At 42.8% G+C, this 13,677-nt stretch overlaps 2 protein-coding genes across 3 annotated transcripts; one reads left to right on the plus strand and one right to left on the minus strand.

Moving 5' to 3' along the window:
- Window positions 1–4,524: 4,524 nt before the first annotated feature.
- LOC108047921 (glutamate receptor ionotropic, kainate 2) lies at window positions 4,525–11,625 on the plus strand. Of its 2 annotated transcripts, none has more exons than XM_044458857.1 (14): window positions 4,525–4,919; window positions 5,123–5,286; window positions 5,815–6,421; window positions 6,625–6,782; window positions 7,349–7,570; window positions 7,644–7,850; window positions 9,086–9,170; window positions 9,429–9,471; window positions 9,622–9,855; window positions 9,920–10,121; window positions 10,185–10,407; window positions 10,466–10,581; window positions 10,641–10,790; window positions 11,393–11,625. In XM_044458857.1, the coding sequence occupies exons 1-14, from the start codon at window positions 4,811–4,813 to the stop codon at window positions 11,594–11,596; spliced, it is 2,724 nt and encodes a 907-aa protein (XP_044314792.1). In that variant the 5' UTR covers window positions 4,525–4,810; the 3' UTR covers window positions 11,597–11,625. The 2 variants fall into 2 exon arrangements, with proteins under 2 accessions (XP_044314792.1, XP_044314793.1); XM_044458858.1 differs by lacking the exon at window positions 10,641–10,790 and adding an exon at window positions 10,942–11,088 and having other exon boundaries at window positions 4,526–4,919.
- LOC108047922 (protein Turandot X) lies at window positions 8,170–8,674 on the minus strand. The gene has a single exon (XM_017128343.2). The coding sequence runs from the start codon at window positions 8,649–8,651 to the stop codon at window positions 8,247–8,249; it is 405 nt and encodes a 134-aa protein (XP_016983832.2). The 5' UTR covers window positions 8,652–8,674; the 3' UTR covers window positions 8,170–8,246.
- Window positions 11,626–13,677: the final 2,052 nt, after the last annotated feature.

Here is a 13,677-nt window from a genome sequence, read left to right on the forward strand (position 1 = left end):
GTCTCGTGTCGAACTGACGGGGCTTCTGGTCTGGCCTGGCCAAAAGCAAATCCAAAACGCTTTTCACTCGCCCGTTGGTGTACATTCGTGTGTATTCATTGGGGAAGGAGAGAGCTCCGGAGCAGTTCTCAAACTCAATCTCACTCTCACTCCGTGTCTATCTGGCCTGCGCACTCGTTGCCTGTGTTATGATATTGGATATTATTGTTTAACAAGTGGTTAAATTTCAAGAATGTGCACGGATACTTCTGGCATATGCGCTCGAAGGGTTGGCCTGGCCCGCATGTTTTTAATTTGACGAGGGTCCGCAGTGCGTATGCTTAATGGCCGATATGCTGGATTACTTGGTGCCAAACTGTTGTTTAATGCCAGTGATGCTGCTTAAAATGTTTTTGCAACGCAGCTCGGGCATTAGCATTCAGCTGGCATAAAGTGTGTTCATTTTTGGGTGACTTTCACCCGGGAAAAGTTCGTCGCCATGTCATAACAAATTATGGCACATGGCATACTTTAAGGCGTCGCACATACTTTGTGCCTCGGCATGCTAACTATCCTGGTTTATTTTTTCATGGTATCACGGGCCGAGTATGGGGGGCAGGGGGGCTGGGGACGAAGGCTGTTCCGAGTTGCAACAGGCGCTGACAATTTGACACCGTGACACTGACATTAACATGCCACAGCAGGCAGCGCCCTGCGAATGCAACTGGTTGGGCTGCCTTGGCCAGTTCTGGCCCCGTTGGCCTCGTGCCAAATGGGCCAATATTCGCTTGGTTTGGGCCACACAGCAGACGGCCTGGCTGCTGCCTGCCTGCCTGCCTGGCTCACCTGTTTGCTGTTGCTGCCGCCCTTCGCCCTGTTAACATTTTGCGAAAGGTCCTGCCTGCTCCCATGCGTGCCACTCGCTGCAATTGAATCAACAACAGCGGGCAATAACGAATTCGCAGCTCGCTGGCCTACTCCCCACTCCCCACTCCTCCCCCCTCCCATTGCGTTAGCCCTTTGACACGGCCGAGAAGAGCTGGAGATACACACAGGCACAGGCAGAGAAAAATAATAATCTGTGATTTATAAAACAAAAATACAGTAGTAGTTAGTAGTTGCTATCTATCTTAAAGATTATTCAGGTCCATATGCTTGATTTCAAAATTAATTTAAAAGTGAAAAAAATATATAAAAAGCGCTGTCTAGTCGCCAGAAATATTATTCACTTATATACAGTAAAATATTTTCTTTAATTCATTTCATAAGCTATTTATTTTGAGGGCCAAAAATAGGGCAATCGTGAAAGTAAGCTAACGCGTTTACTCCCCATTTGGAGATCAAAATGTATTTGTTTTATAATAAAGCAAACTGCAGATTAATTAAATCTAAGTTTTTCTCTGTGCACACACCAACACGCGAGCCTGCAGCTAATTGCTATGAAAACTTCGCTGCCACCCGTCTGTAGATGGCTTTTAGAGCGTTCAACCCGCCCGAACCACTTCAGTTTGCTTACTCCACTCATTTCCGTTTCCGGTTGCGGCTGCTGCGGTCTCTCCTCCCCTCCTCCCCTCCTATCCGCTCCCGCCTTTCTGAATAAAGGAGTATATATCCCCGTCTCACTATCTGGTTAATGCTGCTGCTCCTTATCAGGACTCCTGCCTACCCTTCAAAGTAGTCGCATCAATGAATCGCGGTTTTTGGCACGCATTAAGATGGCGCAACACTTTACGCGCCATTACGCGCTGCATGCATCTGTGTGTGTGTGTGTGTGTGTGGGTGTGTGTGTGGGTGCGGGTGTGCATCTGTGTGTGTCACTCTGTACGTGAGTGGAAGATGGGGTGATGGCTTTGCTCTCTTGTGGCTTCCGTGGTTCCGTTCCATTCCGTTACTGGCCATGTCGTGAATGCTCCTTGTTTGTCTGGCTGACTGGCGCGATTCAAATTGATTTTGTCTGGCTGCTTTTACACACACACAAGTCCACATTGCATCGGTGTGGGTATCTGTGTGTGGCACTGAGTGTATCTATGTGCCGTAGCACTTTGTTTTGACAACGCGCCAAATTGTCGCTCCCTCACTCAGCCAAAAGCAGTTTGCATGCTATTTCTGGTTTGTTTGCCTGTTTACCTTTTGGGACTGCCAGCTCCTCAAAGTGGCAAGATGGGTTCTAATGGGTGTTTTGATAAGCCGCCTAAACGATAAGGCGTGAAAAGAAGCCCTTGTCCTTTTCAAGCTCACCTCGTTGAAACCATTTACAGGTCCCAAAATAAACTTTCGCACTTCAAGGCCTTATTGTGTCAATCAAATTTCCAGTGCAAATTTTGCATTTGATTTCCCTGGATAAATTTTGGCACACAGAGATTGACTGAGCAAACAAAATTGGCATGCCGAGAATGCAAAACAAATGACGTCAAATCAGCAATAGCTTCAATCAACAACTGTCAAAATATTACACCCCACCACCCTCAATAATGGGCAGCCTTAAACCAATAATCGTATCAGAAAAACAATCTAGGAGGTCCTTGACCTAGAAATATATTTAACATTTAAATATAAATCATTTGCATTTATCAAGTATTGAAATTTAAAATAAGATATTCATTGAAAATCGAGTTCGAAAAAGCCTCTTCACATAAAGAGGCTTAACTAAAATTGCATTTATGCAACACTTTCAAGAAACAACATAAATTTATTTGACAAAATCTGATAGACATTTAAAGCTATTACAGATTATATTAAAGCCATGTTGGGCGATAGATTGACCGCCTCTTTAAGATGGATTTGCTAGAGACTCGCACTAATTGCCACCAAGGACCCAACCCGAGCACTTATGCAAATACTCGCAGTGTCCGTGTGGTTAAGTGAGCCTGTGGATATGGGTCCTGGTGTGCGTGTGCATAATGCCAGCGATTTGCCAGCTTAGAATGCACGTTCAGGCACGCGGCGAGTGCCAGCATGCGTATCCTCAAGATACATTGACGCCGGCACACGGCTATGTAAATGCAAATGCTAGCGCATAGCTGCTGGGCAATTTAACACCACAAGCAGATGTGTAACAGTTGCCTTTGAAATACGCTTTCAGAGACATTTTTCCAACATATTTTAAACTCGGCTTTCCTCGAATATTACATATTAATGACGACTTTCCTTATTGTGCTTTTATATACCTAATTTTGTTAGAGTTCTAATCAATAATAATATGTAATCTAAAATCTTGGTCAAAATAAAATTATAATTTTTCCCAGAAATAGCACTAATATCTTATTTTACATTTTAGTTATCAACAAGTTTTAAATTAATTGGCCATTTTCGTATTTTAGCATTGACTTTAATTTGGGCTTAAACATATATAAACAAATTATTGTCAATTCTTCAAGAAAAATTATAAAGTAGTTGTGAAATATATCTGCAATAATAAGTGCTGCAAGTATTCTACTTGAGTTCAATAAATAATTTCAAGTGGTGGCTCAAGTTTGAGTTGGTAAGCGATCAGGGATTTCCAGGGACTTTCAGGCGGGACTAAAGGTCGTTAATTTTAAATGTGCAGCTCGGGGATAAATGCAACCTGGGCTACAGTCACGACAGGTGCCTGCTGTTGACGTAGACGTTGATTTTATTCACTGCCGACAGCAACAGTTTGCTGGTAGCGAACACGCCCGACCACGCCCGACCACGCCCCTTAAGCCGCCCCACCCTGCCCCGCATCCTTCCTTGGACGCCCCTCGACGCCATTGTGTGTGAAGGACATGCCCGAAAGTGGGAAACACAAAAACCTTCCGGCGTGGCTGCCAGGCTCTCAATGTCCGTGTATGCAAGAGTTACTTTTTGTAGCAATTTTTACATTTCAGCCCTACCATCATTATTAAAAATAAGAGATGTTTGGGCCCACCCCTGCTTTGCATGCCCTAAATGGATTATTCAAAGCCTGGTCCATAAATCGTGCTGGGCCTTCAAAAATCCACAAGTGGGGCGTCGCACGTCCCTGGCCAGAGTAATAACAGTACAACCAGATGGAGAAGCCACCCAACCATCGCCAGCTATCCAAGTGAAATGCAATGAATTTGTTTACAGCCATTGGGACAGACCCCCAATTTTTTTCTTTCCTTTTCTTTTTCTGCACTTATCGATGCTTGTTGCACGTCCGTCCGTGGGGCCACAACAATTTCGGGGTAAAAAGCTGTTTTCAATCTCTCGCCCCCTTTCGCCAGCCAGTGCATTTGGCTATTTTCGTTTTCGCCTTGTTTATTTATGTTTCATGCCACACTTGCCCATTCAGTCGGATATCTCGCATTCAGGGTCCAGTTCCATTAGCCGTTGAATTGTATGCTGCGCACGTTTTGTTGCTGCGGCGGATTTATTTTCCAGTTTCAGCACAGTGGGATTTTTTTCGGGATCAATTTCATGGTGCCGTGTTAAATTGGCGCTAAAAAGGTTGAGCTTATCTAATTAATCTGCCGCCCACTGGCCCAAACACTTGGCTCCAATGAAGCTAAAGTGTGATTCAATTAGAAAAAGTTAAGGAAAAACTTTTGCTGGCCGGCCAAATACTTTCATTCATAAAACATTTAAGTGGCTAAAAATACTTGTGGCGAATTTATCAGCTGATGCAGCATCAACAGCAGATTGCTGTCGGCCGTATTTTTGTGCTCTTAGCCATTTTTATTCGCATTCCCGGTCGCGACGGACAGCGTGCAGAAAAATGCAAATTTAGTTCGGCGAACAATCGCGCAATTAATTGGAAATAATTGCGAAATTCAAAGCGAAGGCAACCGTAGAAAATATTTATGAATTTTTGATTACATTTCGCGGCGGCGGCAAAGGCATTTCAGAAATGCAATCGAGGAGAATAATTCCAACAGGAGCTAGTTTTCCGCTTGGCTTCATCCTAACGAGTTTGCTATTGGTTTTATTTGAATGCCATGGAGAGAGGACAAATGTGGGTGAGTAAAGTGCACTTTTCTTCGCGTTACATAAGCAGGAATGTGCAGCGCAGCATGCAAATGTGTCATGTATTTTTATGCCGCATACGCACCGTTGGCCGATGTCAGCGGCGAATTCGAGAAATAAAAATATAAACAGAACCCGCTAAGCAAAACAAAGAGCGAAAAACAGTGTCACTCTCTCAAAAATCTTTGGCTTGCAGGTCTTGTCTACGAGAACACCGAACCGGATCTCGAGAAGATCTTCCACCTGGCCATCGCTAAAGCGAACGAGGAGAACGAGGATCTGCAGCTGCACGGAGTGTCCGTCACCATTGAGCCCGGAAACTCCTTTGAAACCTCCAAGAAGCTCTGCAAAATGCTCAGGGTGGGTAGAATTCCTTTAAACTATTAATTGCACACTGGGAGTTAAAAGAAAATAAAACGAAATCAACAGAAAGTATTCTAAGCTTTGAGCAATGTATAAAGAATAAAGCAATTGAAGGCTTTTTACCTATGTTTTGGCATTGAATTGCATCCAGATCCGATATCTAGAACACTATTTTGCACCACCTTGTACAGATATTTTTGTTTAAAAGGTATAAAAAAGGGTTTCTTTTATACAAATATCTGAACTAGAAATTGGCATCAACATCTTATCTCAGTATAGGTTAAGCAATTACATTTTTTTATAATGGATTGGTAAAATAACCAAAATTGTTACCAAACTATTATCAAAAAATTTATAATAAACTATCAAATATATTTCTTTCGCTTATTATTTAAATGTTTGAAAATTTGTTTTGATACAAGAGCAAAAACCGGATCAGGCTTGTAGGAAAAAAACCCTTTTTTAAATATTCCTAAACCTAATTTTTCGCGTGTATTAAAATCATTATTCTCCACTTATCCCCAGCAAAATCTGGTGGCGGTGTTTGGGCCCACCTCGAACCTGGCCGCCCGTCACGCGATGAGCATCTGCGACGCCAAGGAGCTGCCTTTTTTGGACACGCGCTGGGACTTCGAGGCCCAGCTGCCGACCATCAATCTGCACCCGCACCCGGACACATTGGGCGTGGCCCTGCGGGACATGGTGGCGGCCCTGGGCTGGGAGAGCTTCACCATCATCTACGAGTCGGGCGAGTACTTGGCCACCGTCAGGGAGCTGCTGCAGATGTACGGGACGGCAGGACCCACGGTCACAGTGCGGCGATATGAGCTGGACCTGAACGGGAACTACCGCAATGAACTGCGGCGTATACGCAACGCGGATGATTTCTCGTTCGTGGTGGTTGGGTCGATGGCCACCCTGCCGGAGTTCTTCAAACAGGCCCAGCAGGTGGGCCTGGTGACCAGCGACTATCGCTACATCATCGGCAACCTGGACTGGCACACCATGGACCTGGAGCCGTATCAGCATGCCGGCACCAACATCACGGGTCTGCGCCTGGTGTCCCCGGAAAGCGCACAGGTGCAGGAGGTGGCCAAGGCGCTGTACGAGAGCGAGGAGCCCTTCCAGAACGGTAAATCACACACAGTATGACAGTCGTCGTCCGACCCACCTGAAAGTGTCGTTGTGGCACCGTGGATCTAGACAATTTATGCAAATCCGAAATCCATTCGCATGAGTGAATTTAAATAATTGAATTGCATTTTCATGGCCCCGTTGCGACGGGGACGGAAATGATAAATGACGTTATCCTTTATGGCTCTCGCCCACCCACAGTGTCCTGCCCCCTGACCAACAGCATGGCCCTGGTCTACGATGGCGTTCAGCTGCTGGCCGAGACCTACAAGCACGTGAACTTCCGGCCCGTGGCCCTCAGCTGTGCCGATGACAGTGCCTGGGACAAGGGCTACACTCTCGTCAACTACATGAAGTCGGTGAGTCTGCGCTGCATGGCGAGAAAATATATCATTTCATTTTTATACAAATATATTTATTTCTTTGGCGACTTTTAGCTATTTAACCATAGTTAAACTTCATTTAATTTTTATTTATTTTAAAAGTAAAGTCTAATAATCATAATCGTTAGTCATAATGAGCATATATTGGCTAGCTCCGATAAAGTTATTTTTTTTAAAACACCTTTTTTTGGATTAAATAGAAATTATACTCCCCTAATACTTATATTAAATCATTTTAATCTAAAATACCTTCTGCCTTAGTACATAAAGCATGAACTTATTAGCATGTCCTTTGTTTATGCTCACAAAAAATATAAGGCATTTGCTAAAGTGATCCGATGTCTTAGTGATGTTTAGTATCATTACTGCTGCTGTTCGTTAGTCCTAAATATAAGTGTACAAACCTAATACATTTATTTATCAATAATTTAAATATGTTGTTCTTTAATTTTTAAAAATATTCGAACTTGATTAAGATTGTTTTCTCTGTGCTCATAACTGGCTGACTCTGAATAACTCATGCAACGAGTCTCGCTCCACAGCTAACGCTGAATGGCCTCACGGGTGCCATTCGCTTTGACTACGAGGGACTGCGCACGGATTTCGAGCTGGAAGTCATCGAGCTGGGTGTTTCGGGGATGCAGAAAATTGGCAAATGGAGCGGCGAGGATGGCTTCCAGGAAAATCGGCCAGCCCCGGCGCACTCCTTGAAGCCGGATATGCGTTCGTTGGTGAACAAAACCTTCGTCGTCATCACGGCCATTGTGAGTGGGTAAACGTCCGGGGCTAAACTCCGACCTTGACTTTCTTTATTTTTTGTTTAACCCCAAATCGCAGAGCGAGCCCTATGGCATGCTGAAGGAGACCTCCGAGAAGCTGGAGGGCAATGATCAGTTCGAGGGCTTTGGCATCGAGCTAATCGACGAGCTGTCCAAAAAGCTGGGCTTCACCTACACCTGGCGCCTCCAGGTGGACAACAAGTATGGCGGGATCGACCCCAAGACAAAGGAATGGAATGGCATGTTGCGTGAGATAATAGACAGCGTGAGTTCGTTTGAATTGGGAATAGTAGGGGTCCAACAGGACATAAATCTAATCGACATCCGTTGCCCTGCGGCCATTTAAATCACTAAGCTTATCCTTTGTTCACCCTGTGTGGATATTGATTTACATTGAATGGCCATTAATGCTGTCATCATCGTTAACGTAATCGTTAATGCTGCCATAAACGGCAGGCTATTTTCAAAGTGACTGTGGCTCCAATTGCCCCAAATGGACACGGTTTATAGGTGAACGTTGATAATGCTAACAATATTAATTCCGTTTAAAACTTTCAACAAATGTACAGTTAAACCTTAATGAATTAATCTACAAAGAGTTTTAGAAAACGATTTATTAAGATTTTGATGAATATCATTCGTTGTTTAAATTGAAGTTCAGTTAAACTGGTGCCACTTTTATCTCATCTCTTTTTTTATTAAACAGACACTCAAAATATTTATATCCGAGTCTGCCTAAAAAATTTCCAAATATAGATCCAATTATTCCTCCCTGTGGCGGTACTCCATCAATCAAAACATTTCTCGATTCGTTGTATTCAAAGATGAACCTCTCAAATTGCTGTTTGTCGACATCGGATAGATGAACATCATTGGGGTAGCGACGATAAAAAGCAATCAGTTCCGGAATGTTTCTTTCCCTGGTGGAGTTATTTACAGAGGGATTATGAAAGATGTCAAGTATAAAACGTCTATCGGCCTCATAATGAGGGTCGTTTATGTCAGCACTTTCTGAACAAATGACGCCAAAGATTACGGCTAGTAGACTGCTAAAGTAAAACCTCATAGCTTAAACGAATGATGGAAACTGAAAATTCATTTCATGAGTAGTACAATTTATTGAAATTCTGGAAATCCTTATCTGGTATTGTTTATAAAATCTATACTACATATATTCCTGATAATTGAAAATGATTTAATGTGTCATTTTAATCTACTCAATTTCCATTTCTATGGGACATCACAAGACTGACAAGGGGCAAACCTTTTGCATATATGGAAGCCTTATAATCTAAGGTTTTTTCACAGCTTGTATGTGATTAATGCAATATGGCTAAGTATATTTTTTGTAAATTAAAATCCATAATTCAAAGATTGCTCTATTACAATGCTCGATCGGGCGTATGCGCAATATTTACATATGCAATTACATTTCTATTAATAAATGCATGTGTTCGTGCATGCCAAGAGGCCATACAATAATCTTTAATATTTAATTAGCGCGCTGACATGGGCATTACCGACCTGACCATGACATCGGAGCGAGAGAGTGGTGTGGACTTCACCATACCCTTTATGAGTCTGGGTAAGTGCATTAATGAAGATACTCAGTGCGTAAATAAAAAGTATCTAACATATATTGCCTTACATATTAATTTATATTGTCAATTCGAATTTTATAATGTATTTTGATATTTTAAAAAATCTATCATATGTTTTAAATAATTTAAATTAATAACCGAATTTTTTTTTGAATAGTTTACTTTTGAATAATGAAGAAAAAACTTTAATTAGGTATTTTAATTATTTTAAGTTGCTACTTAAATTATTTTTGTAACTGCAGGAATCGGCATTCTGTTCCGCAAACCAATGAAGGAGCCCCCGAAGCTTTGCCCCCTCTAACGCCACCATTAAACGCTTAAGCCTTTCATGGTAGCGCCATCTAACGGATGATTTGGAAAAGGGAGGGGGGAAAAACAAGAAGGCATATTTATATTAATTTGTTTAGCTGAACGGGTTCTATAGGAGGGTCGTATGCTTTTCTCCTTCATGTCGCCGTTTTCGGGGGAAGTCTGGCTCTGGCTGGGATTGGCCTACATGGGCGTATCGATCAGTATGTTCGTGCTGGGTCGCCTTTCGCCGGCGGAGTGGGACAATCCGAATCCCTGCATCGAGGAGCCAACGGAGCTGGAGAATCAGTTTAGCTTCGCCAACTGCCTGTGGTTCTCCATTGGAGCTCTGCTTCAGCAGGGCTCTGAACTGGCACCCAAGTGAGTATGATTTGTATTTAATTGAAAGTTCATATAGTAATTAAGCCCAATGTCTTCTTTGCAGGGCTTACTCAACTCGAGCGGTGGCTGCCTCCTGGTGGTTCTTCACCTTGATTCTGGTGTCCTCTTACACGGCAAATCTGGCTGCCTTTCTTACCGTGGAATCCTTGGTGACCCCCATTAATGATGCGAATGATTTGTCGAAAAACAAAGGCGGTGTGAACTATGGTGCCAAAATTGGGGGAGCTACTTTCAACTTTTTTAAGGTGAAAAAACTATATAACTATTACTTATAAAATCAAACCATTACATTTGTATATTTATTATAGGAATCCAAGTATCCCACCTACCAGCGGATGTACGAATTCATGAGGGATAATCCCCAGTACATGACCAACACCAACCAGGAGGGCGTGGATCGAGTGGAGAACACCAACTATGCCTTTCTCATGGAGTCCACCACCATAGAGTATATCACAGAGCGTCGATGTACCCTCACCCAAGTGGGATCATTGCTGGACGAGAAGGGCTATGGCATAGCCATGAGGAAGGGTATGTTGCAGACTACTTTAGTGATTGCCAAGCATATCCTAACAGTGATCCTTTCCAGACTGGCCGTACAGGGACACACTCAGCCAGGCAGTCCTGGAGATGCAGGAGCAGGGTCTGCTGACCAAGATGAAGACCAAATGGTGGCAGGAGAAGCGCGGCGGGGGAGCCTGTTCGGTAAGTGTCTGACCTTAATCTCAATCTCTGGCAGCTGGTGCATGTGTGGGTGTGTGCAGGATTCGGACGAGGAGTCTGGCGCCGTGGCCCTGGAGATAAGCAATTTGGGCGGCGTTTTCCTTGTCATGGGAGTGGGCTCCTTCTTCGGCATCTTTGTCTCCCTGCTCGAGATGGTGCTGGGCGTCAAGGAGCGCAGCGATGAGAACCAGGTATCCGCCAGGGATATTTTCCAGCTTCGACTATCCCCGCCTTACGATCCGATTAGCTGGCCTGCCTTAAATGCACACACAAACACACACACACATTCGCAACCGAAAATTGCTTACCGTGACATCTCCGACATCCTTCGAAATCCCGCAGGAAGCTCCCGATTCGGATGCCTCCTCGCTGGGCTTCGCCAACTTGGGCGGCGTCTACCTGGTCATGTTCGTGGGCAGCTGCTTTGGCAGCGTTTACGGCCTGATTAACTGCGTGGTCAGCGTCTACTTGAGTGCGCGGGAAAACAAGGTAACGCGGGTGGCGCTCTATAAATATTATCACCTGTGTCGTGACTAAAAATGGCGCTGAAAAGGTCGCCCTAATCTGAATAACGGATTCGTTTTATCAGCTCCCCAAAACGACAGCTCGGAGCCAAAAATATATTCCCAGCCTCTTCAACACCTTGGCACCTTTAATATTTCATATTTCATATAATATCATAATACCCAATCTAACACGGTTTTGTATTCAAGAATGCTTTCATAGATATCGTCTGCATGTTACAGTTCCCTTGCCAAGAGTTTTCTTATTCATTTTGTGATCGTATCGACAGGTGGACTTTAAAACCGAACTTCTAGACGAACTTCGCTTTATATTACAATGCTCCGGCAATACCAAAGCGGTGAAGTACCCGAAGAACTCTTCGCGGTCCATAGCCAGTTCAAAATCAAAGGGCTCCACCATTTCCGTGGATTCATTGCCCGAGGATCCCTCAGAAGCCAACGCATCTGGCAAGCATAATCATGCCAAAAAGTAATTTCACATATTGAAAATTAACAAAATTAATGAATACAATAAATAAGACATTAAAATTAATACATATTATTTTTTAAATTAAATACAATTTTGGAAAATATATGTTTATATCCATTAGATATACAACAATAATCAGCTCGTGAAGAAATATGTTTAATATTAAAAATATGTTCTTTACAGAAATCACCCGAATTTGTATTTGTAATTTTATACATTAAATAAATAGTTCTGTTCAAATAGTATTTATTCTTAATATATTTGGAAGCAATTGGGACAAATTATTGTCAGAACTAATAGTAAAAATAGCTATTATTAAAACAAACCTTTTAAATTAAATGTCTTTTAGTGGACGATTTGACAATGAACCCTGTCATTGTAATTTTCCTCACACTCTATTTCATTTTTAAGACATATTTTAAGCTATACAAAAATCAGATAACAATGCCATATAATCTTTACCAAACTTCCCATCATGATTAGCGTGTGTCCCGGCGTCGGCTGGGTGCGTAAATTGTTTAATTAAATTATTAAGAAAATATTCATAAGACTAGGAACCCACCCCAGTCAGGTGTATGACGTCTACCATCAAATAGAAACACCTGCCGGGATCCTTTAACCGATTTACGCCGTCCAAGTTTTTAAGGATCCCGCTTGGCCGGCGCGGATCATCCACCTGTGGGAGGTGCTTGTCCACCTGGGCGCGCAGGTGCGGCATGGCAAAGAATTTAAGCCTGAAGAGGTCCATTATATAAAAAACACAAGTATGGTCACTTAAAAACTTTGAACAACGGCGCCAAAACTGTATGACAACCTTGGAGAAACAGCAAAATGTCCCGTAACGCCATGCGAAAGTGGCCAGAAAGCGCCTATATTTGCGTTAAACCCAAAGGTGGTCACACTGCCTGGACCTGAAATCTGTGTGTCGCGAAATTCTCCGTTCCGCCGCATTTTCCGCGAGAAAAAAGTGACGTCGATGGAAGCCCGGGGTGGGGGGCAGGTCCCCGCGATCAGTTTTTCGTGGAAAGTGATCGAATACACCAGTTTTCCCATCGCGTGTGTTACTCATGTGCAAAATAAAGTGCTGCCAGACCGACAAACTAAACTTTACCGGTTTTTCCCCAATTTCTCAGTTTTCCGAACTCGGCCACCAGCGTGAGGCCCCCAAAAGTTGCGCCCCGCTCCCCCACATCCGCCACGACCCTGGGACCTCCTCAGAAAAGCGTAGGAAACGCTCCCAAGCCTCCCGACCGAAATCATACCCTTAAGACTGCCAGCGTTGCCCCCCTCAAGACCCACCACATCCCGGCGCTGCCATTTCACTGTTACTTAGTATCTGTTGTATCACACGTGGAACAAATTCGATTTCGAACGCGTTTTCTGCTCGATTTTAAACGCCACATCGAATTGTCATGAGAGTTTCGTAGCATAGTTTTAGCACATAAGTCATAAGCTTCAAAATCGCGGTAATTTTAATAATAACATAATTTAATTTTCAAAAGAAATAAATTAAAATAATGTTAGTTAACAGTAACTTACAACTATTGATAAAACTGCTTACATTATTAAGAGAACTGCTTACACTAGCGCAGACAAGAACCTCATCATTTACCCCACCCAATACAAAAACCATCGACTGGGTAAGCTAAATATAATATAAGAGTAGGATAACTAGTATACTACTAGTATTATAATTCCGTAGTCTCGAACCTTAAATTGGCAGCATTGTATTTTCTCTGCGTGTAGCACGGACTATGGTAAAACTGCTGTATGCTATCAATTTCCACGGAAAACTGATCCTACAATTTCGGCGTCATTCTTTAAATTTGAATTTTTTTTATATTAACCTTTGAAAGATAAAATACTTGCCACCTCCTTAAAAATTTGGACAGTAGCACCTAGTTTTATTAATTTCTATTAATAATTTTTTTTAGCTGACTCCGGGATACACGCTGTTCATGCTGAGTACCTCGGATGACGGATCCGTAAAGTCTACACCGGATATATATTTTATATATTTATATATTTCAAGGAAACAAAGGCTCTAATAATTTAAAAATTAAAATTTTTTTCCAAATGGCTTGG

This window comes from Drosophila rhopaloa, unplaced genomic scaffold (assembly GCF_018152115.1).
Source record: "Drosophila rhopaloa isolate 14029-0021.01 unplaced genomic scaffold, ASM1815211v1 contig_178, whole genome shotgun sequence".
In the NCBI taxonomy this organism is placed as follows: domain Eukaryota; kingdom Metazoa; phylum Arthropoda; class Insecta; order Diptera; family Drosophilidae; genus Drosophila; species Drosophila rhopaloa.

Bases quoted from the DNA above. Each gene is read 5' to 3' on its own strand.
- LOC108047921 (XM_044458857.1), top strand. From the start codon at position 4,811: ATGCAATCGAGGAGAATAATTCCAACAGGAGCTAGTTTTCCGCTTGGC. The intron at 7,571-7,643 runs GTGAGTGGGTAA...CCCAAATCGCAG, and splicing joins TCGTCGTCATCACGGCCATT to AGCGAGCCCTATGGCATGCT. The intron at 9,856-9,919 runs GTGAGTATGATT...TCTTCTTTGCAG, and splicing joins GGCTCTGAACTGGCACCCAA to GGCTTACTCAACTCGAGCGG.
- LOC108047922 (XM_017128343.2), bottom strand. From the start codon at position 8,651: ATGAGGTTTTACTTTAGCAGTCTACTAGCCGTAATCTTTGGCGTCATT.